Source organism: Drosophila navojoa, chromosome 5, assembly GCF_054131105.1.
Source record: "Drosophila navojoa isolate 15081-1374.11 chromosome 5, UAZ_NAV_1.0, whole genome shotgun sequence".
NCBI classification, from domain to species: Eukaryota; Metazoa; Arthropoda; class Insecta; order Diptera; family Drosophilidae; genus Drosophila; species Drosophila navojoa.
In genome coordinates this window covers 9,539,195-9,564,530 of record NC_142893.1, presented here as the reverse complement: position 1 = coordinate 9,564,530, position 25,336 = coordinate 9,539,195, and the positions used below count along the sequence as shown (strand labels likewise).

Below are 25,336 nucleotides of genomic sequence, written 5' to 3'. Positions count from 1 at the left end.
ATTTATTTAGGTGTGGTATGTATGCACGAATAGCCAAGCCATTTTCAATTTGATTACAGTTTATGTTTACAAACTAACATGATTGTATTTAAATGTTTTTATTTTTATTATATATTTTACTATTTTTTTTAAATTCTGTTTAATAAGAATTACATATATATAGATATATATATTTACATATATGCATATACAATAATAATAATAATAATAATAATGTATGATTTTTTTCGTTTACTTTCAGATCCATTTATAAGGCGCATTCTAAAGTTTGTAGTCGCTATATAGCTACATATATGTATATATATATATACATACATATATATAAATATATACATATATGCATTTATATACGTACATATGACATTCGACATATAATTAACTCAACAATTAAATTGCAAAAGTTTAAGCAGGGCAAAGATAAAGTATAAATTAAAGATAGCTAAAGGAGACAGATATAAATATATATGTATACATACATACACACATGCATATATACACATATAGTACACATGTGAATTGACAAATAATAAAAAAAGACAATGCAACCGTATGACATTTTGAGAGCTATGTGATCTATTACAGATATATATATATTTATATATTGATGGAAAACTCATTTAATTTTCCTATTTTCAAGTTAATAGTTTTTTTTTATCCATTTCCACTTGGTGTTTTTCCTACTCTTGCGTAACAAACTAATTGCTAAAAAATATAAATCCCTTTAATATCTAACCAAAGTCCAGCAGCCCGTGGCATCGTCGCGCCTAAAGTAACGCGGCCGATTGTCCCTGAAGACGGTGACAGCTGGGAATTGATTTTCCTGTATGAAACGTATGGTCGCTCGCACCTGGGGCGCAAAGTGCGGCGGCTCCACATCTGGGCTGGAGGACAAATGCTGCAGCAGAAATTCATCTGTTTGCGATAGCCACAGATCGGCGCCACGCAGCGGATCATAATTGAATGGACCAATGCGCAGCATGCCAAGCGTCGAATCATAGATGTCCAGCACCTGGAAGGCAGGAAGAGAAGGCAATAATTAATATAATTATCCATGAAATTTGTCTGCCAAATTGAAGGCAATCGCTCTTCTTGCCCTACCGTTTGTGAGCCCATAAAGATGCGTGCATCGCGCAGCTGTCGATCGGGGCCTCGATCTGGGAAGGATGCTGGAAAGATTTCGCCAGTCTTAATATTGACGCCAACGCCATAAATAATCGGGCAATTGATCTCGCCACGCAGCATTGTATTCAGCTCGCCCACGCAGGCCTGCGTCAAGTCAATCTCAAGATGATGCTTGTGGAATGATTCTAAAGAGAAAGACAGAGAGAGAGAGAGAGAAGTTGAGTTGGAAATACTTGCAACTAAAGTCTTAATTACTCACGCATAATGCTATAGAAGACATCCTCGCCATAGCCCTGCGAGTCCCGATAGCCGCCAATTAGCTGCAATTCGATGCGTCCCTCGGGATAGCCAAGCGCCAGCTCCTGGACACGTGATACCATCGTGCAGACAGCCTCATCCACGCCGCTGCCATCGAAATGCGCCAAGGCAACAGCACCAGAGCCTGGAGAGAAAGAGAGAGAGCGTAGTTTAGTTAGTTATACATTTCTATTGCAGCTGCGACTCACCTGAATGCCGCACAACAACAATAATACAGGTGGTGGCATCATCGGCCCCAATGATGTTAATATTCTTGTCATGGGGCGCCGCTGCGGCCATCTCCCGCTGGCCCACATAGAGCAGGCCCACCGGCCCAACGGACTTGGCCTGTATGGAGTGCAGCTGCTGGGCGTAATCTCTGTAGACGGGATGCTGCAGGAACAGGCTGTTCGTGTCCATGGGGCAGTCATCCTGCAGCACACCGTTCAGCACTAGCACCATTGCTCTCTCTCTCTCTATCCCAACGTCTCTGCTCTGCACGAGTCTCAGTTATTAACGCCTCCGAAGAGCTTCAATTTCAATTACGCCGAGTTCTCTTGGCCCCTTAAGACGAGTAGCAGTAGCCAGCTGTAAGAGAAGAGCATGGAATTGGCCATTATTTGACTTGCAACACAATCTTCTTCCTCTTCCATGCAGTCTTTCCTTATCTCTCTCTCTCTCTCTCTTTGTGTGCCACAGACAACAAGAAGCATAAAAATCAATTTACGATGCGAGCTCGCCACGAAGATGGCAGCCAAAAGATTTGCATGCTTGATAATAATTTTTGAAGGCAGTGGCAGGAATTTTTAACCCAAGGTTGGCTGTCCTTCGAATACCCTAACAAATGTTAATATAATAATTATGGAGTGGAGTGTGGAGTGTTTAATCAAGTTGGCTTATATTTTTGAAACCTCTTTTAAAACATACAAATTTGCATAAGCATATAATAAAAAAGTTTTGAGAATTTTAATACATTCATTTAGAAAATTTTTAATTATTATTTGAGAATAAATTATTATGAAATAAAGTTATACCCTTTATATAGTATGTCAGTTCTAAATAGAAATTAGTGCTACGATTTATGTTTAAGTGCTAAGAAAAAGGCTAACTGATCAACTCTAAATATAGCTAAACAACAACAGCTGATTTCGTAAAGCTTACTTTATATATTGTATTTACTCCCAATTCGATCATACTCTCAGTAGCTGCGTTACAAGCTGCCTATAAAAACGATCATACTCTCTCCCTCTCTCTCTCTCTCCCTCTCTCTCTGCCCAGCTCTTCTTGCCTCTTCTATCTCCCTAAGAAAAGCACATACAATAAATGTAAAAATATGGGTAGCCGTATGCAAGCTGGAGGGCGTTTCCTTTGCCTCACGATGAGCTGCCAATTCGTTCTCAATGCACTACCTACACCTGGTCCCCACTTCACGCACTCCCCATCTGGGCTCCCGTCCCAGAAGTGAGGCTCGTAAATTTTCGGCTGGCCCTTGCAATGCTAAATAAAAATGTCATAGCTGTTGCCGCTGGCGATATTATATATTAAGCTCGTTTATTCAGTTTCTTTGGCTGATATATATGTAGATGCTTTATAAACGAAATTGGTTCCGTTTGGCTGTCCAGAGTGGGGCAGCGAGGGGAAGAGGGGAGGGCAGCGGCTGGCTGTGGTGCCTTGTAAATCTAATAACGAAATGAAACAACAACAATTTTTGAGGCCACACTTTGGGTCAACAATTAGGAAGACGGTTGCATGTGGCACAGCTCTCGGCTGGCGTCAATTGAAGCCAACACCAAGAGTCACAAATGTCACACAAAAGTTAATAACAATTAAGTGACTCTACCGAGCTGAGCAACAACAATAAAAGCAACAGCAACAACAGCAATGAGAACAATGAGAGCAACAACAAATTAACGATCCGATTGACGTTCTATAATTTAATTAAAATGTCATTTACAAACACTTGGCAAATAGATAAAGATCAGGAGGGAAGAGAGAGTGAGAGAGTGAGTGATACAGGGACTGGAAGAGAGTGAGAGAGATAGAGAGAGAGAGGGAATGAAAGGTTGACCAGCCAAACAGATGAGAAATAGATCTTGGAAACACACAACGTTTCAAGTTTCTAGCTTCTATGCCAATACGAACAGACGAACGGACAGACAAAGGGATAGCCGGATAAAGAGACGGACGGACTGACAAACAGATGGGTGGACGGACTTAAATACGAATAATAAATCCATTTAAAATGAGTATGGGATAGAGTCCTAGTCTTAGTCTTTACGAAAACTATAGAACAAAAATAACTAATAATAATAATTATGTATATTAATGAACATTATTTCTTTTAGCATATCAAAATTTGGCCATACATATATACTCTTTAGCAGCTTAATGAGCTAATCCAATTTAAGTGTGCTTGTTTGCTTGATTAAATATCTATTCGTATGTCTCTCTGCATATCTGTCTCTCTATATGTCTCTCACCACAGATCATCTAAGTTGTCTATATGTATGCAGCAGCATTCATTTGGCATTTATGTTTAACTAATACAAAGCTCGAATGCTTGCAGCAGCAGAGAGTGTTTCCATTGGCCAGTTAAGACTCGGCTGCAGCGATCTCTACCTGGCGACACTTGAGAGTGAGCTAGTGCTTGAGTAAGAGTCGCCCTATATAAAGGGCAGCAGCTGCAGCATTTCCTCAGTCGCCCAGGCCTGGTGGGGGTCAGTCGAGCAGAGCAGTAAAGTGAAATGAAGAAGAAATACGTAAAGGAAATACGTAATGGAAAAACGTAATGGAAATACGTAATGGAAATACGTAATGGAAAAACGTAACGTAAATACGTAATGGAAATACGTAAAGGGAATACGTAATGGAAAAATGTTATGGAAATGCGTAATGGAAATACGTAAAGGAAATGCGAAATACTTAGAGGGAATACTTGGACGAAATACTTGTAGGAAATACTTAGAGGAAAACGTACAGTAAATACGTAGATTAAATGCTTGTAAGAATTATGTAGAGGAAAACGTAGCGGAGACTTGGAGGCAAAAAGTCGTGAAATACTTGGAGGAAAAACTTAGAAGAAATACCTTAAAGACATACGTAGAGGAAATACTTGGAGGAAATAACCTAGAAGAAATGATTGGACAAAAAACGTAGGAGAAATTCATAGGTAAAATACTTGGAGGAAATACGGCAAGTAATTTGTACAATATATTTTATACTTTTCTTATGTTTTCTTTAATTTTTGCAGCATTTCTTCCGACATTTCAGCCAACTTTGATCCACAATCCACCTTATTTCGGAGCTGGCAGCACTGCTTAGCCTTTGCATTGGGCCCAAGCTCAAGTTGCAAAAAAAAAGTCAAATAGTTATCAATTGACTCTACTCGACGCGACACGGACTCAAGATTCGTACTTGGACTCGCGCTCGGACTGGGACTCGAACGCGTCGAGCTGCGAATCGCGCACTTTGCGTAATTGAGTTACATATTTTTATTTATTTTACCTACACAGGCAACCAGACGTTGACTAGTTTCAATTAAGCAAATAAGACGAGATGAGCTAAAGTTCAAGTGCAAACAGAGAAAAATACTGAGAGACTGAAAAACAAGCCCAGGCATCGTCATCTCTGATTCATATATTTGAGCTGCATTTACAAACAATTGTAGAAAACTAATTCCTCGAGCCGCAGAGCAAACAACAATAACTGGTACGAGGGGGCCCCAGAAATACCCCTTAACAATAACAACACTATTAAAAGTAGCCAATGGAAGAGAAAATAAAACAACAGCAAAGCCCAAAGCCAAAATAAATACAAATAAAAAGAAATGAAGAATGTTGCAATTGAGCGTAAGCGACTGCATCATACTCGCTTGAGGAGGAACACAAAGGGGAGCAGATCAACAAGGCACAATACATATAAGACTATATAATATATGTGTATAGCTAGTAATTTAGAGATGAAGAATTGCTCATTAGAGATTGATGTTTAGGTAATATCATTCATCTCCAAATTTAGTGGTAGAACCTGAACTATGAAGGACATAGTCTTCCTTTCACGAAGACAGGGTTTTATCTTTACTTCTTCTCTAACTTGAATCAATAGTAACTTCTACTACAATTTCAAGCTGTTTCTAGCTTTAAAACTTTAAATCAAGCTGTGTCCAAGAGAACAGCCATTGCATACACAACCAATATACTCCACTCAAAAGTTAAGCCAGCATCTCAGCCCAGCAACAAAAATTCAAGTGAGCCAAGCTAAAGGCAGCGTCTCGACTTTTTGGGGGCATGTTGCAGTGTTGCAGCGTTGCAGCGTTGCAGCCTGTTGCACGTTCCTTGCCTTGGCTCTGACTGTTGCATTATGCATTGTTGTTGCCTGTTCCTCTGTTTGTTGTTGTAGCCTGGAAGCAATTTAGCCGCGATCATGCATGAATCTTGATTAGATATTCAACGAGAAATAATTTGAAAATGATGACAGTTCGCGATAGGCGAGCGAAAAAGAAAGAAGGAAGGACGGCTTGAGATCAGTCGAGAGTGCAGCCTTAGACATATACAGTATATACTCTATATAGCTGCAGGGCGACTTTTTAATAACTCACTGAGACAGTGGGTGGAGCATGCCTTGCCTCATGACAATTGAAGCTGAGGCAATAAAGTAAGTACAACAAAGGACTACCCCTACTATTAAGACAATTGCAGCTGGAACTACTACAATATTATTATAAATTCAGACTAAATCTTGTATACATATATACTCTAAGTACAAATAAATAAGGAATAGCCCTACTCAATTCACACTAAGTCTCAAAGGGAATCAAGGAATAGAGGCACATCCTTTACGTGACTTTGGAATACCCCCAGTCACCCTACACACAATTCCATCATATACATGTACTCTATACTCTATAGCTGTAGGCAAACTTCAAAATAAACCCGCCAATCCAGCATGGACTCACCCTACTTTCATGACAATTGCAGCTGGATAAGCCATCAAATACTTAAGCCCAAAATCAACTGGGCTTTTGGCCAAAAACGGTTTCCACTGGACGGGCGGTCGTTTGGTTCATTCGTTTGGCAGTCAATTCGTGCCACAAGCTTTCAACTCAACTGATTCAGCTCATTTGATATCGCTAGGTGGCCGCAGAGTGGCTAACCAAATGAGAGATGAGCCCAATTGTGACTTGACATCACGGCCAAACAGCCCGAGGCGTTATTAAATGAAATTCACGAAAAACTTTTGCTCGAGGCATAGAATAAATATTCAAGTAAAGCAGCAGCAGGTTCAATAAATCATCTAATATGTACCTATCCTATAAATATTCCAGTTTCAGGTTCAGTAAATCATATAATATGTGCCTATCCTATAAGTATTCCAGTTTCAGATAGTAAACATATCAATCTTATATATTTTAATGCTGAATTTTTCATTTACTTTCCATATCTCTCATACCTCTCGTACCCCAGTCTTCCATTATAAATGCAATTTCCTTAACTACATTTCCCACTTCCCATGCCTAACAACGTTCTTCCTGAAGTGAGTGAAGAGCGCGTTGCCGCCTGTCAACGCTTTGGCTCAATGCTGAGCAAAAATAAATCAAGTGAAGAGCCAAACTCAGCTACACAAACAAATACACAGAGACTCAGACAGACAGACGGACAATGGCCCACATTCAGTCGAGTTCTGAGAAGCTAAAATCAAATGGGAGATACCAAGAGGAGTATCTAAGCCGAAATTCAACTGAAGTTGAATGCACAAATGATCGATGGCCGCCAATGGACAACGTGCTGCAGTTACAACAGCAACAACAACAACAACAGCAACAACAACAACAAACAACGTCAATAAACAACAGCAACAACAATAGCAATATGAAAAGATCATAAGCATCAGAAACGTTTCAATTCATTACGCGTGCGACGAGTCTATTACCACGACTGGGGAACTGTGGAGCTGGGGACCTGGTCTGATTGACTGGTCGGAGCAGTTCGTCCGTCCATCAGTCCCGCACTCGCTCGAGATTGGCCCGTTCGACTTTACAACAATCACAAATTATGGGTTTGCGAGCCGCGCAGCGCTGAGAAAATGATCTTGTAGATTTAACACTGATAGCCGTGGTGGACAGTACAGTGTATCAATAAGACGAATTGCACTGCGATATACCCTGTAACTAGCATCAATTTTTAGTTAACTATAGATTTATTAAATTAAACGATAATTATAATGGAGGCACAGCCAGTTGGACAGTTGAATACCCTGTAATTAGTCTGTTTCTTAGCATAAGCAATGCACTCATTTTTTTTCCGTATGATATTACCATGATTTCTGTTCAAATTTAGCTCAGATCAATGGTTTGAGTAAAAATTTTGTTGGGGTTTCTATAAAACAGAAATATTGCTATGATTCAACTGCTGCAGAGGAAATTAAAAACCAAATTGGTTAGCTATATCTCTTATAGTTCATGAGTTATACAGGAAAAAGTCGTAGGCTAAAAACGATATTTATAGATTTTGTATAAGAATTTAAAAAAACTGTATAAAAGGAATATAAATTTTAAAAAAATTTCTATAGACTAGAAGCTAGAAGCTTTTGACCAGAAGCTAAAGAACTTTTAAAATGAAAACTCAGTTGAATACTTTTACATCATAAGCTTGTATATCATAAGCTGGTCAGGCAAATTTCTATATAAAAGCGGATGAGTTGAAATAAAATCAGCTAGAGTATGCGCCCTACCTATAACTTTATTCTATTTACTGGGTATTATAAACTGTGGCACTGCTGCTGCCGCTGCCTCAGCCGCCAGACTAGAGCTGACTCGTGGACCAATCGGAACAGGTTCCATTTAGTTGGCATCAGCATTCTTGGCCGCCACTTGGGCGCATGATTGATTGCCCCTTTGACGACTGGCTGCCACAGCCGCAGTGCCACTCAGTCACTCTGCCACTCTGTAACCTGCCACAACTGGATAACTTCCAACTGCAGCAACTGCCAACTGGCAACTGGCTATTCGAATGAATGGCTCATCTTTGTGGCACTCGTTGCTGTTTGTGCTAAAGTAATTTACACCCAGAGCCGGACATTGAATGCGGCTGCCGTTGGCCAAGCGTCATGTTCTACACCAAAAACTGCCGCTGATCTGACTGCCTCAGCTGCCTGCTTGTTCCTCGGCTACTCCAACTCCAACTACAACTCCAACTGCTCTCTCCCATCTGTCCATTGTCCCCATTGTCCAGCTGAACATGCGCGCTGCACATTTCAAATTCTTTATGGGCCCTTACACGACAATTGTCAACAAGCGCGAACAAATTTTCGAGCGAGCGAGCGAACGAACGACCGGTTCTCTGCTTTTGGGGCCTGAGCTCCCGCCTCCCGGCTCCTGCTGCTCTATACAGCTGATCTTCTGCGGAAATTTCGCCATGCGGTGTCGGTGGGCGGTTTGCTTTGCCTCGAAAATGAAGAAATTGAAGACAAAAACAAGCAACTACAACAACAACAACAACTAAAGCGGCGCACATGTGATACCCTGTACTAAGAAGCGCAGGCACAGAGCCAGCAAAAAAAGGGCAGAGCTCAACGAGGGCTGTACAATAAGTACATGTGCTTATGGAAAGAAGGAAATATTTAATAGAGAGAAATGTTTTATAGCTCAGAATATTTGATATATCATTTTAATAATGTATTATAATACAAATATATACATAATTATTCATTATGAATTAGCATATGCATAGTCAGACTTATGGATATAATTATAATAATTGGGTTCCTATTTATATTATTGTAAAATTTAATATCTATAGATAATAAATTTCAATTAGTACGATCAGGCCAAATATTAATAAAGTTCTGAATACAGTAAATTTAGAAAGATGTGTTGTTTATATTTAAGGATAATTAGCAATATAGATCAAAAACATATAAAGATACAATAGAAACTTCCCTGGCAAAGTGGGAAGGCCTAAAAGGGAACACAGAGAATAAGAGCGAGAGAGAGAGAGAGGGAGAGCAGTGCAAATAAAGCAAGAGAGACAGATAATAAGAGATAAGGAGAGCAAAAGAGAGAGAGAGAGAGAGAGAGAGTAAGCTAAGAGAAAGAGAGAGACTGATAGAGAGCGAGAACGAAAGAAAATAGCGACAAAAGTTGAGCGAGCTTCCGGGTTCGTGATTTTCGTTTTGTCCTCTGCCGATGTCAGTTGTTGTTGTTGTTGTTGTTGTTGCTGCTGCTGTTGTTGTTATTGTCAGTTGCTGCTGCTGTTGTTGTCAGTTGCAGCAGTTGTCATTTCATTTCATGGCCATAAAAAAAAATTTGTGAACTACTTGGTTAAATTTTTTGGGGGAAATTGTAGAAAAACGTTGCCAAACATTTCGAAACCCCAAAGGAAACTCCTTACGAAGTTGTTGCATTGTTTTTGTTTTGTTTCTGGCTCGTACAACTGACAATTTAATTTGACCAGAGGACCAGAGGATCGAACACTCGCCTATGTATCCATAGAAGGAGTATTAAACGTGACTGCCAATTGACTTCCATTCAATTTTGCCAAGGCACGCAAATATCGTGAGGCATTGCCTGCATTTCTTCTAGCTGGCTACCTGGAAAACAAAACAAACGAAAGTTTCGATTTCGTGTTGAACTCCATAAAATTTGTTATTGCGAAACTAGAAATTGCAATTGACGACATTTGTGGCCAACTTCTCCACAGTTGGCCCAAGCATTCGCTGAGCATCGCGAAACAATTAAAACTGGTTTCAAGACTCGTTGACGGCTTATTGAATGAGCTCTAATTAGAATTGAAATTCGTGCAATTTGTGGCAGAGGGCGGTGGCATTAGCTAATGCTCACCCGCAGCTCGATGAGTCCAATTGAAAGATCTTCAATTACGGCCACAGTCCGTCCGACCGATGATAAATGATGTGCGGAACGTGAAATATTCATTATACACAGGCTCTCTTCTCTCTCTCTCTCTCTCTCTCTCTCTCTCTCTCTCTCTCTCTCTCTCTCTTTCTCATCATCATTAATGCAAAACGAGCTATCTAATAATCGACGCGGGTTACTTAATTAGAACAGCAACGTTCGATTAATATAGATATATATATTATTTATATATATACAAATACACATATATCAGTATATAATTTATGTAACTAATTATCTGGAAATTAGTTAAAGACGTAAGATACGCAATTTAGATGATCTATGCATTTCTCAATTATTATACATTAGAGCAAAGTTAATATTATAATATTTCTAGATATAATCTAGAACCTATTGAAAATGAAATATTGTAAAATAAAGTATTTATAATTGTGTAAATATATCATATATATATAATATTATATATATATATCATTTAGATATTTCTATATTAGCACATCGATTGAGTATCTAAATTATCTTCGACTTGCCTATAATTATAAGAACTATAACTGTCAATTAGGAACTGCAAGCCCTTACACAGACTTATGACTTTTTTATGGCTATAAAGTTTCCATAGACTTTGTCTGGAATCTGATTCCGGATATTTGTTTAAATTCGCTGATGTGATTGCAGTCTGGATATTATTATTAATGATATTAGAGAGGTGTCTTTTACTAGACCTACATATGCTCTCGTTTTGCGTCAAGTTATTTGATCTAAATTGAAGATTGTTGAGTCTATAGTCGGTCCATTTGTTTATATGCTGTCTAGTCGATTCATATAAACAACGCTGCTTGTTTTCTTTCCAGAATTTGCCTTCAGAATTAGATAGAAAGTCTATAATATCTTTGCTCTACTCTATACTGGCTAACTGCTTTGTTTTCAGCATATATACAATTCCGTTTCTACTAAAAGAGATCATCTTGCCATTACAGATGATATTACAAGCATTTAATACACCATTTTCGGGCATTCACAAGAGTTTTTCGTTTTCTCTTGCGCTAAATAAGGAAATTCGCTTTTACAAGCGCAAATTTCAGAGTTACACAAAACACACACACACACACACCAATACTAAGAAAGGAGACAAAATAAAAAGGTTTTGCATATAGAAAAACAACGCGCTAAGTACACATAGTACATATCTTTCCATAAACAACAACGATCGCACAAGGTTTTGCGTTGTTGTTGTTGTTGTTGTTTGGTTGCTAAGTTTATGGCTGCTTATGCAAATGCAAATGCTGAGTGTATCTATCTGTGTGTGTGTGTGAGTATGAGCATGTGTGTATGTGTGTGTATGTAGAGTGTGCGTAAAAACGTTTTGCGCCTTTTGTTCACAATGGTGCGACGTTTGTTGTATGCTGTGGTTGTTGTAGGTTGTTCATTGCTGTTGTTGCTGCTGTTGTTGTTGTTGCTGCGGCTGCCTGCTGCCGATTCCAAAAGCGCTCGCTGCCGTCATGTCCAGTAATTAGCATAGCACAGAGTCGCATTTGTCTTTGCTGTTGCTGTAGTTGTTGTTGCAGTTGCGACTTGACAACTGCGGCGCTTTGTTTGTCTGCCATCTGCTGGCCCCTGTCGAACAGCAGTCCCCCCCAACCAACAACCCAACCCCAACTCCACTCCAATACACATCGCGTGGGTTGTTGGTCTCATCAAATATTGTCACACGCTGCATTTGGCATTTGTCTACAGCAGCTGGTTGCGTCTTCAGACTTAAGAAACCTATAAGAGCTATTATTGGAACTATTCAACGACCATCAATTTAACTGAAATTTTCAGCATAGCTAGCGTTTGAAATTCTCAAGTGAATTAGATAATCATAAGACATAATAATTTATCAATGCGAATATTATAATGAATCAGATTTGGGTAGATCTTATGAGAACACTCTGGAAATAGAACAAGACTATGGCACAATAGCTAGAATATTAGTCTCGCTTACTGTAACTAAGATATAAGCACTTAAAAGGTCTATAGCCTATTCTTTCGAATCAGGGAACCCTTTCACGACGATGAATTCTATTGCAATTTTGCATAATATATTGTTGTGAGCATATAAAACATTTAAGCTACAAAGAACGCATGGTAATCGTAAAGGGAACAGTTAAGCTTGGGTATTCCATATAAGCAAACAACAGAAAAAAACATGTTGTAATCATAAAGTATAACAAAGTACAAAAAAGTTCTCAGCTTAAGTGCAATCATCATGAGCAGATTAACATTAAAGAGATTATTGACTCAGCCCCACTTTCAATAAAACTCACACGCCCATACAAAGTTCCTTTCGCCTCGAAGTTGTAGCACTTTCAGATCAATTAAAAAATTCGGGTAATAATAATAAAAATCAAAACACTTTTCTAATGAGCATAAAGTGGGGCAATAGTTTTTCAGATTTCGCGAGGCGATTTGATGTTGGTTTTCTTTTTTTCAGTCGGTTTTTTATTTGTTGTCTGATGCGCCGCCAGCAAATGAAAATGCGCCATGTTAAACGTGGGCTCATTTTTGTTTTTATGGCCAAGACAACAAACACACACACACAACCACACACACACACACGAGCACAACATGCACAGCAGTTCGACTGGCATTTACAACATGCCTACAACGTGGTAATGGCAGCCCCACAGCCTACAACTCAGCCTCTGCCAACAGTGTCCGCCTCCTCTCCAGCCTCAGCCTGCTGCAGAGCCTCTACCTCTGCCCCTATCTGAAATGCAGCCTCGGCCTCCTGCGCCACCTCGGCCTCAGCCTCAGCCTCAGCCCCCAGCTCACACTGCTCCTCAGCTCAGTCTACATCTCAGCCGCTCAGCCGCTCAGCCGCTCAGCCGCTCAGCCTCTACCACAACCTCATCTGTGTAGCGTGTGGCGTCTTGGAATACCAAATTTTATAGCGGTACACTGTAAAATATTTTACCACAGCCGCAGCGTCGTCGAGGAGGAGTTAGTATTTTTTCTCCTCTCTGTGGCTTTTTTTTTTTGTTTTTTTTGATTACGCTACGTGCGCGGGCGGCTGTGGTTTGTGTTGTTGTTGTTGTTGTTTTTATAGCCGCCCAAGTTTTCACTCTATGGCGACCGCCTCACAACAACAGCCATATTCATTGCAATGCATGCGGCACTATAATTTATAACAACAACTGAATAACACTGCCTAAAGGCGCACCACGAAAATGCCCAATGCCCAACTTCAAACAGCGAATCGCCAACTCCAAAATGCGAACTGCCAACTGCCAAATGCTGAGAGCTGCGAGCCGAGAGCTGAGAGCTAAGAGCTATGAGCTAAGATCTGCGCACTGCATTCAGCATCTCCAAAGTCGTACGCGCTGCTGCGTTCCATCCTTTGTGGATAAAATTGCAGGGCATTGTTTGAATTTTCCCTCTTTGCTGTTCTTTATTTTTTACGGGTTATTGTATACTCTGATCGAAAATGGAAAAGGACAATAAGAATGTGAAGAGAGAGCGGTTAAGAGAGAAAGGGAGAAAAAGCGTGAATAAGGTGCCAACTAGAGAGAGAGAGAGAGAGAGAAAGGGTGAGACAGGCAGATAGAGATAGCAAGACGGATTATGAAAGATAGACACAGATAGAGATAGACAGCGATAGAAAACAAAAGAAAGAGACAGAGAAGGGGAGATGAAGTAATAACAGACTTATTATAATGAGAGTCACATAGAACGATTTCTTAAAATTAATAGTATTTATAAGACTTACAAGATTAGTTGTCTCAAAAGTAAAATGGAACCTGAAATCTATTCGAACAGCTCTTTTGAAGAGTATAACAGTTTCGTTAAATTCGCATAGAATAGTAAGGCTTTTGTTATTTTTCATTCACCTCCCCCTGCCCAACTGCAGTGGTGCTCACGTGCCCCTCGCCCCTCCCAGCCCCCGCCCACTGTGCATAGAGTCGAGTGGCAGGCACGCCTCTATCTGCAATGTGCGATCTATTGCGACGGTCGCTTTCCTTTGAGCGGTACAGAGCCAATCTGTAGAGGAAGAGGGGGAGAGAAAGGGGGAAACGGATAGCAGCAGTAGGAGTACGAATAGAAGACTGAAGCTAGAGCCGAAGCTGGAGCTGGAACTCTGTTTAAACGAAGAGATTGATAGCAGTTGACGTCTGTGGCTTTGGATTTGGGTGCATTCACTGACAAAAGTCTGTGAATAGTGAATAGTGAATACATTTATGATATGCCAGGTGAATTATGGCGAACGTAAGGCTGCTCTATTTGATCTGAATAGGTCGCAACGCAAGCAGAGAGAGAAGGAGGGAGGGAGAGAGAGAGTGTGTGTGTGGGAGGGAGGGAGAGGGCAACAGGTTTAGCTATAGCTCAACTTCTACTCCTGCGCTCTCTTGATTTATAGGAAGCGATTGTGCGTTTTGCAAATTACGACAACTATGTCGGCAACTCTCTAGTGTGTGTGTGTGTGTGTGTGTACTCGTTATTATTAATAATAACTGAGTGCAACATCATCATCATCATCATCATCGGCAGCAGCAGCAGGATGAAGGTGCATGCCATGTCTTCGCTTGATTGAATCTTTTATGTGTGTCTGCGGATTTAGAAGCAAAGCGTTGACCAGAGCATTGAAATTAAATATTTATTAAATTGTCGACAGCAGCAGCAGCACGAGCAGGAGCAGGAGCAGGAGCAGCAGCTAGAGCACACAATGGCATATAAATCAGCTTAAAAACTATTCAATGAATATTCCAATCAATGGCCAACCAACAACACTTTGTTGTTGAGCAGCAGCTGAGGCGGGCGAGCAGGAGGCCAGCAGGAGGCCAGCAGGAGGCAGGACTAAGCTGATGAGCTTTTACACAACAGAAACTGACCTCTGCTACATATGCAGGAAATTAAATTTCACTTGAGCTGAATAAATATATATAAGATTGATCTACTTGATGTGGACTAAACATAATAAAAATAAATAAAATAAATATTTATATATAATCTAATATAGAAATATTTACTATATATACCACATACTTGTTCCAAATTCAGTTGACTTTAGCAAATCAATGAAATTATGAAAATCAAATTGAAGGGAATAAAAGTGAAGCTGCACTTGTCGAATTTTAATTGAAGCCATAAAGAAACAAATTGCCGTCTGGCTTAGCATCAAATTTAAATGGCTCAACTTTACTCAAATTTATACACACACACACACACACACACACACACATACACATATATATATAGATATATTCTACATATTCGCCAGGACAACTGATGAGTGGAAGCTGCTGCTCGTCCACCTTTTGCTACTGTTTTGCGTTCAGGTCAGTCAATGGCCTCGGGTTACATTTGAGCAATTTCGACTAGGAGGCAGATTTTGCTTTTGAAAAGTACAAATTGAGGTGCAGAGGCAAGACTCAAGTGTGTGTGTGTGTTAGGGTGTGGGTGTTTCGATTGCAAGTTAGTTTAATTAATTCAACATCGAAGACTGTAAACATGGCCCGACAACAAACTGCAGCTTGACAGTTTACCTGAAAGAGGTGTATATGGCAGGCACTTGTCGTCAGTCAGTTGAATAGACATAACAACCACACTGCATCTCTCCCTCTCTCTCTCTCTCTCTGACTTTGTATCCAACTCACTCTCTGCACATAAACAAAGCACAGAAAACCAAAGAACTTTGACTCCTTTGACCCGGGACCGGGAGACTAGAGATGCTTCAATTAGCACTTTGGACACAGATATTAGTGGCATAGAAGACAGCTAGGCAACAAGAAAAGCAAGCGAAAACCAGAAAAAATCCACACATAAGAAGGTAAACACAGTTACTCACACAGATTTAACAGCATCTTCACATCTCTGGCGGCACATAAAACACTGAAAAGCTTAAACCCTACCTGGTGAGGGCAGCTGCACCATAAAACATCTTTGAAATACATATAAATGTAGACTATAGTAAAAACTAATTACGAACAAGTCATAAAAATAAAACACAAATCCCAAACAACCAAAGTGCGAGTCAAATGGTGTTGTTCAGCTTCACTTAATGGAGTTTTACTGTACAAAATTATGTGACATATAAGCTATATAGACATATATCTACAGAAATAGACAGAGAGAGAGAGAGAGAGATACCTCTCTATTTGTAGGCATAAAGCATTTAGAGGTATATTTCAATATATGATAGGATAGCAGATCTATCTCTATATGAATAAATTTCAATCTTATATAGACCTATTTGTCAAGGTCTGTGCCTGCCAATATCAGCCAAATATATCTTACATATATTATTTAAATGTATTATTCAAAAGTTGCTTATAAACAGCTATCTATATATTATCTAAGCATCTATGTATAATATATATATATATTAATAAATCTATAATATATATTCAAGCTGAATCATCAAAGAATCTAAAGAATAAGTATACTCAGACCATATAGAAGTTATATATAATTTATATAGTAAACGCCCATTTATATATATTATTACACTTGAAAAAAAAGAGGCACTTTCTTGACTGATAAGCATTAATCAAATATATACTTCTATATATTATTTATTATATAAAATTTATCAATTTTCATATAGATGAATCAACAAAATTTATAAAATAAATTCTCTACAATAAATAACAATACTGATAAACCTTAATATATATAAATAATATTATATATATTACAAATAATTTTGGATGATGTTAAGCAGTTATTGCTGCTATAAATATTTCTAGAAATATAAAGATAATACTGCTGTAATTTTTTTTAGCAAGGAAATTGGCAAATGGATTTGAGCAGATAATATAGAGTGAAATGTGCCTATGACTAGGCAAATGTTTCAGAAGACTCAACTGAAAAGTGCGATTTTAATTTCGTTCATAATAACAACCTAATCAAGCTGATCTTTTCGAAGTTTTCCATAGATCGATTACAATTGAGTATAGAATATATATTAGAGAAATAGAATATTATTATTAGTCTTGCAAAATAAAACAGCCTAAGCTAACGTGAAATTCTATGAATATGGTTCAAGATCTAGGTATATTTTGGACAATCTACTGATCTTTTCAAGTGTTTCAACGAAGTGCAAAATATTTGTTAATTATTTATTTATTATTTTATGAACAGCCGACGGTCTATTGATATACAAATAGCTACCCATATAAATATTTTGAAAATAAAACACTTCAATGCAAAAAGTACACATATTTCACATATAGTTTATATTGTAGCACTATAATCTTGTGTATGATCTGTTGAGCTATCAGTTTTTATGATTTAAAGGGTAGATATACTTAAGTCTTATGCTCTTTTATTATTTTTAATTTAACTAATATTGATCATAGTTAGGGTTAGCCAACTCTGCCTGATTGATCGTCGCTGTTACCGATGCGATGCGGCGATGCGGCGATCTTCGATCGATCGGTCAGTGAAATAAATTGTTGCTACACGTATAAGACATCGTGTAGGACAAGTTAAGACAACGATCAATGCGCCTCCGAGCTTCGAGAAAGCCAAAAGGAGCATCGGCCACCGAGCATCATGCGGTGCCAAGCCACATCGCAGAACAGCCACTTGGCAGGAAGAGAGGCAGATGCAACATGGCATGGAATGGGGCATGGGTACGATAGGAGGCAGACTCTGGTATCTTCTCTCTCTCTTTGCGTGTGTGTGTGTGTGTGTGTGTGTGCGTGGACATTATTGCGCAGTGTCTATATCATTAATTAATTTAATCACTTCTACATGATTTTCTTGTACGCTGCCAGCGGCTTTTGTGGCAAGCATTATTAATATTGAAAACTGATTCTCCAAGGGGCATTGGGAAAGCCCCAAACGCGTAATCTAAACAAATATTCAATATGAAAAGTATATATAATCAGCATCCCGTTCCAAAATAAAAAAGAAATATAAAAACAAAAACCTAATCAATGCCGCAAGCAGATCTATGAATATACAACGTATGTTCGCTTATCAGTGGCGAGACCGAAGACTGATTCAAAAAGCAAAGACTTTTAAAATAAATTTTTTATGATCGTTTTTTTTTTTTCTTCTTTTTTGGTTCGTATAGCGATAAGAAATCGAACGAAAACTGAGCAACAGAACTCAAAATCAGATCCGAATATGCGTTTCGAGCTCACTTTCAATTTTTTCTAAAGGAAGAAGCTGTCTTATCTCTCAAATGGGAAACCAAAATAGATGGCGCATATTTTTTTTATTATGCTCAACTTACGTTCGTTTCCAGTTCTCAGTTATGGGCACGTTTGATCATAGATAAGATTTATTGAGCTGCATCTGTTTACTGTTCTTTTTTTTATTTGGTTTTTATATGGTACTCTTTAAAATTCACACAGCTAATGCACTTTTGTGCATGAGCCGACGGCTATTTAATTTTCTCACTGTGCGACGCACTCGGATATTTGTGGGGGGAAATGCGAATTTTTTCAGCCGAAGGCAACAACAAACTTCAACGGCGACAAGAACAACAATAATAACAACAACTACAGTAGTTGTAGAATAACTGAACTCTTGCTGTAATCCGCGTGACGCGCTCAACGTTCGTGGGCTCCAAAAACCGGACTGAATCGCTGCGTCTTGAGGCTGTGACTGAAGCTCAAAACTAAGTCGAATTGGCGTCGGCGTCGTAGTCGCTGCTCCTGCTGCTACTACTGCTGCCTTCCAACCAACTGGTCAGACAGAGAGCGCATGCTTGCTGTCGCCGGCAACAACACAAAGTAACTCATGCAGCCACAGCTGCGCTCTCCTACGCTCAAACGCGCTCTCTTGGTCCGTGGCTTAAGCACACGCGCTCACACGCTCAATTGCTCACGCGCTTACACGCTCTTCTGCTCTCTCGCTCTGGCTTAGGTTTTAGCATGCGCCTGTTGCTATCGCATACTAATGCACAAGCCTTTGCCGGCGAGCTTCGAAAATGTAAAAGAACAGTGAAATGTAAAGCGAATTTAAATTTAAAGAGAGCGCATGGTGCTGCCAATTAACAAGTCAATAAATAATTTATTAAATTTAATTAACCATTTTACAAATGCAGAACATGCAAGCAGCAGTATTTTACTTTTAGTAAAATGTGCAAAATTCTCAAAGCATTAGCCCAACATTTTCAGCTGTCTGGCAACCTCGCCAGCTGAGTGTAAAGCCAGCATAAAGGAAGCCTGGCGCTTAGAGCTTGTCGCTTCGGGCTGCATGTACATGCATGTGCGACAGAGATGGCTGATGCAGCAACACGTGCTCTTATCAGTTGAGTGAACTAAGCGCAAATTGAGTGAAAATCTGAACAGACAACTGATAGCGAACGACTTCGGCTCGTTGGAGTCATTTGGTGTTCGTTGAGTTTGAGCTGAGTACGGCTTGGCTTATTATTATTTTATTTTCAACTCTTCGTGTGTTGTTTTTGCTTAATTTTATTAGATGCTGGTGCAGTTGTGCTTTTTGCTGTTGCTGCTGTCGTTGCTGTTGTTATTGTTGTTGTTATTGTTGTTGTCTGCGGTCATTCGTCCAGCTGGGGGTTGCATTTGGCCAGCCGCCACGTTGGCCACTCACAGAGCTCTAATTGGTCAGCAGCAAACATTTTATGTGCCAGACAACGGGCCACTTAAAACCAACACAAAAGCCCCTATTCGAGAATTATGTGAGAAGGCAGCAGAAATGTGTAGAGCAGGGGCAGGGGAGGGGTTCATTATTTATCAATCGACTTTATATGATATTGAAATGGACTAAAATGTTGGGGCACTGTGTGAGAGCGGCAAAGAGTTGAATTGTTTGTATAAAAATATATTCCTATAAATAGACTATTTATATACGATAAGAAAACTTCTGTGGGCTTTTAATAATAATATAATAAATTGAAATAATAGGACCTTTATTCAATTGTGTAATAGATTAATACCATAGAAATTACCCATAACTACTGAAAGATCAACAAACTCTATAGCTTCTAGAAACTGCAAAAAATGAACTAGTTCATTTTGCCAGCCATAAGATGAGATATGTAGATATTCCTATTGTTAATCGATTTGCTCAAATTAACGTAATCAAATCTTGACATACATTTAACGAAACTAACTCGATTAAACAAATTTTTGGTAGTCCCAAACCATTTAAAAGCAATTTGCATGGCCTGTCATTTAAAGTTACGTAAAGTTTTAATCAAGTTAAATATTTTCTAGCTATATAATTTGTAAGCGTAGACCAAATAAAACACGTTTTTTTTACATTTTTCTGATTTATACAAGCTTGTATATACTATATATATGTACATAGATGTTAGATGAGATTGCAGCTCCCTAATCAAATGTTATCTGAATTTAGATTATATGCATATAATAGATAAAAATTCTTCAACTAAACTGGAATAACTAAGCCAAATTCAAATAATTTTAAATGGCATATATATGTATATTTAATACATCTGTCTATATAATATATAGACATACCTTTTCCTCTTGTATTTTATGTTCTATCTGAAAAGTCATCAGCTATTATCCAACAGCTTCTTTAAATTTGAATTGCCCGCCCCGGGAAACTAATCAAAATTTAAGCACTTTGGCAGCCGGCTGAACAATTGCCAACTTTGTCAGAGAAGCGCCCAGAGCGAGAGGGGAGAGGAGGATGCTGAGCACCAACTGACCAAAGTCCAAAATGACCATTACGCACCGCTGTGAGATTGTAATCTAAGATCTCTCGTTATTGGAGCAGGGATTTAATTAGACAAATGTGCGCAATTTGTAATCCCATTTTTCAGCTGGCGACCAACTTGGAGAAAAGCCAAGTGTAAACTTTGGGTGTTGAAAGAGAGAGAGAGAGAGAGGGAGAGAGGGAGAGATGGTCAGATTGATAGAGATGGCGATAAAATTGGTAAGGAAAATGGGAAAATGCGCAAAATATGTGCAAATGTGCAGCATGTGGACAGTGGTCATTATTTTCGTTACGGGGCAGGTACAACTTACGAACTACTATTTGGCAACGAGAGAGCTGTGTGTGTGTGTGTGTGTGTGTGTGTGTGTCAGCAGGCGGTCCATGTTCAGCATGTTCAGGCACTAAAGCAACGACACAAAAAATGAGATTTGCTGACCAATGGTCATTAAAGCACATTTACAATGTGTGGCCGGGTACCGGGGCCAGCGTCTGCGTCTCGGCTGCGGCGGCGGTGGCATGCAACCAAATGAGGCAGCCAGCCAGGCAGGAGGCTTTGGCCAGAGACAAGCGATCAAATCGATGCCGAAATTAATTTATCTGCTCGCTACCTAAATTTGACAAATTGCAAATGTATTTGAAATTGACTGCAGAAACAGAAACAGAGACAGATAGAGAGAGAGAGAGAGAGAGACAATCTTACTATTAATGCAGTCAATTAATCTTATCAAGCTGTGAACTTTTGCGTAGATTTTTTACATTTTACATGCCTAGGCAGAGACAGAGGCGAGCGGGCGGGGCGAATTTTACAGCACTTGGTGGCGCAGCATCCACTTGATTGCGCTAATTGGACGCGAATGATGGGGCGCAGCGCGTGATATACATATACATATACATATACAAGAATGGGGGGCAGCTGTTGCTGCTGCTCCATGATGACAAGATTTTCATTCATTCATAAAAAATAATATTTAACTCGTTCAATGAGGCAACAAATAAGAGAAACAAAATACGCTGACCGACCGGAAGTTCTTATTCTTGATTGCAAATTGCTAATTGCTCGAGAATTAGCTGGATGAGTGTGTGAGTGGGTGTGTGTGTTTTCCTAGAAACGGGTGTCATGCTATGAGTTTAGAGAAATTGATACAATATCTGTATATACATATATCAAGATTTACTCGATGAGAATCACGTAGAAGTGCAAACATTAGCTAAATGACCAGACGTAGAAAAAAAAGGAGAATGAGATTCAGAGAAAGCAAAACTGATAGAAGATGGAAAGCCTTCAAATTCAAATGACTACGAATCTTAGAGAGTTTGTTAGAGAAAGGGAGAGAACGAAAGCGTAAGGACGGAAGAGAGAGAAAGGCGAACGCCAGAGAGTCTGAGATGAAAGAGAAGACACGAAATCAGATTAAAAGAAGAAACGGTCCGTGAAGAGGACAAGATAGACAAATACAGATAAAAAGAATAAGAAAGAAGGACAGAGAGAAAGAGGAAGAATACTCTAAGAGAAAGGGTAAGAGAATTGCGCAGTGGGAGAGAAAAAGTGAGAAAGAGATTGAGTGGTCGCAAACGCGTGCTTGTATGTATGTGTGTGTGTCTAATTTATAACGCTCAAGTCAAGTTCAATAGTGTTAATTGAAGCAAAGGGTTTTCCTCTACAGTGACAAGCCGCAGTATTTCCGTTTTGAAGTTGACGCAGCTGCTGCCGTTGCTGTTGTTGTTGTTGTTGTTGCTGCTGTTGCTGGCACAGTTAGTTCAGTTGAGCGCCTCGCCGTTGCATTTATTGAGCTGGGCTTCGGCTTGGTTCAGAGTTCAAATGCAGGCAAAAATATGTAAATGCAGGGCGCTTGCGTGTCGGGTCTATAGGGGGGGAACTGATTTGCTTTTACTTCTTGGTTCTAAAGCGATTACAAAGCAACAGCAACGACAACAACAACAACTGCAACAGCAGCAGGAGCGGCAGCCACATCAATTTCGGGCACTGGGAACGGGTCACGAGGTGCCGCAGTTGAGATTTTGTAGATGGAGGCGGAGCTGCGCTGCAGTCTAAACGCTTGTTAAAGGGCGCGCTCGAAATTGAGGCGCTTATTGCGGCTGCTGTTGTTGCTGCTGCTGCTGTGTGGTTTAGCCAGCAACCGCAAAAACAAATCAACCAGGCAGGCAAGAAGACAGCCAGTTAGCCAGTCAGCGCGAAAATCCAAATTCGATTTGCAATTTTCGCGAGTTGAGTAAACAATTTTGAATGAAATGCAAGGCCAGAGCCAAGCGGGTGGTGGGTGCAGGAGGAAGTCGATGGAATGGTTTGGCATGTGTTGATTTGCAATTTCATGGCAGCCACAATTTGCACCTCATCAACTTTGGCCAAGATGATGAAGATGATCTTCCCATCTTTCTCTCTTGCCTTGCCAAATCGTTCAATCAGTTGAGCCAGAGGTTTTGGGCCAAAAAGGTTGGCACGTGCAACCGGCTGGCAAAAAAATTACAAAAAATGTGTCCCAAATAGTCAAGCAACAATTTCTCTATCAAGCAACCAGGAAGTGATAATAACAACAACAACAACAACAGCAGCAATATTGAGTAAAAATTGCTTAGATAAATAATGCATATCTCACGCACTTGAACCTCAGCTTTGAACCTCAGAGAAGATGCTGCACAGTCAACTCTAACTCCATCTCCCTCTCTCTCTCTCTCCATCTCCCTCCATCTCTGACTAGCTTTGGTCAAGCGTTTTAATGAAGAGGCCCAGATCCCATGGCCAGCACCGTAAGTAGCCCCCAACAATGGACGCTTCAGGCCAATTTAATACGGCTGCGTGTCTTTTCGACTTTAGCTGGCATTTTTTCTGCTTTTCGATTTGGCGCGATTGCGCGCCGAACGTTCGATTTAATTTAGCGGCAGCAACTGCAGCGAACCCACACAAAAGATTCATTAAGTTTTCCGTGGGAGGCGCGGAGAGCGCTTAGATTTTCTCCTATTTACTTTTCCCAAGATCAACTTGCCTGCGGCTCAAAAGATTTGCGCCAAATTGACTGCATGCTCTTGGTCTGGGTCTGGGTCTAGGTTTTGGCCTGGTCTGGTCCGGTCTAGGCTGCAATTGAATGCCTACCTTTAATACGCTTACAACGGAGATATTACGAGTTCGTGAAGCAATATGTGCATCGTGATAGAAGAGATGATTTTATCTTGATTGGCATCAGCTAAGACTCTAAATGCTTCAGATTGCGTCAATCATGACTAAAACATTTTTAGGGTACCCTGAAACTTATACTAAATTCTATTTATATTTATGTATTCTATTTATATCACAATGCTATATCATAAACGATAAATAATGTTGAAAAAATTATTTTCCCAATTAAAAACTTAGTTTAGTTATATTTAATAAACAACACGCCGAAATCCTTAAATATCAAGGGTATTTGAGCTTCGTTAAGGCGAATATACTTTTCTCTCTCACTTCTATTACCGTTGCATTGATGCGGCGCCGATAGACGCTGTAGCTGAGCGCGGCGAAATGGATTCATTAAATACAAATTTTAGGTTTTCGTTTTTCGGTTCCTTATATGTATGTGTGCGTAAGTGTGTCATTTTGGTGGCCCACATCGGCAAGCCAAAGTCAATGGCTGTGCGCCCTTTTGTTTTAATTAACAACGCATTACAAATTACAATTTCTGCTCAAGCAATAAAATTTTGGTTAATGAGCAAAGGCAACGGCACGCAACAGAGGCGAAGACAGCTGCCGCACACCCTCGAAATTTACAATTGTAAAATAGCTATGGTCTTTAGGGAAATGACACCACACGCACATATGCACGCATATACTCACTCAAATACACAATAATTGTAGTGCATTAATCAAGTGTTAAGCAGTTAATTGCAAATCGAAAACAATGCTTTTACAGGCTTTGTTATTGTTTGGTTTTGAGTGGCGGCATTACTCACCTGTATTTTTGCATATCACACTTATCACTGCTTTATGTTTATATATATTGACATACGCACTTTGCACTCAGTTGTTAGAATTTGTATTTTAAGCTCATAGTTAGTTATATTTACTTGTTTAGCTAATTTTTATTTGTTAGCTGCAATATCACGGTATATAGTCCAGTTCGGCACTGTGTGACCGTAGCGTAATAATTATTAAACAGCTGTTGCTGTCGCGCTGAGAGTGGCGGTCGGTCGATAAATCAAATAATGCTACATTAACAGACGCACAATTGAGCAACATTTTACTGCAAGACATCCTGAATATCGTGATTCCTTTGGATCAAACTTTTAAAATTTTACACAGAATCACAAACTAGGTGATAGAATGTACCAGAATTAGAAACTCTAGTAATAAATAATTGACCACGGACCAATGACAGCAAGAGGCTAGAATCAACACTAACAGCAACAGCTTGC

The 25,336-nt window shown here is 39.5% G+C and overlaps 1 protein-coding gene across 3 annotated transcripts; it reads right to left on the bottom strand.

Annotated features, from left to right (window-relative positions):
* Nucleotides 1–555: 555 nt before the first annotated feature.
* Nucleotides 556–25,080, bottom strand: Ntan1 (N-terminal amidohydrolase 1). Of its 3 annotated transcripts, none has more exons than XM_018104171.2 (5): nt 24,875–25,080; nt 1,629–2,007; nt 1,382–1,564; nt 1,099–1,307; nt 556–1,009 (listed from the first exon to the last, which is right to left on the bottom strand). In XM_018104171.2, exons 2-5 carry the CDS (start codon nt 1,879–1,881, stop codon nt 722–724), a joined length of 933 nt encoding a protein of 310 aa, XP_017959660.1. In that variant the 5' UTR covers nt 1,882–2,007; nt 24,875–25,080; the 3' UTR covers nt 556–721. The 3 variants fall into 3 exon arrangements, with proteins under 3 accessions (XP_017959660.1, XP_089118041.1, XP_017959659.1); XM_089261915.1 differs by lacking the exon at nt 24,875–25,080 and adding an exon at nt 18,804–18,939; XM_018104170.3 differs by lacking the exon at nt 24,875–25,080 and adding an exon at nt 18,510–18,898.
* Between the last annotated feature and the right edge of the window lie 256 nt (nt 25,081–25,336).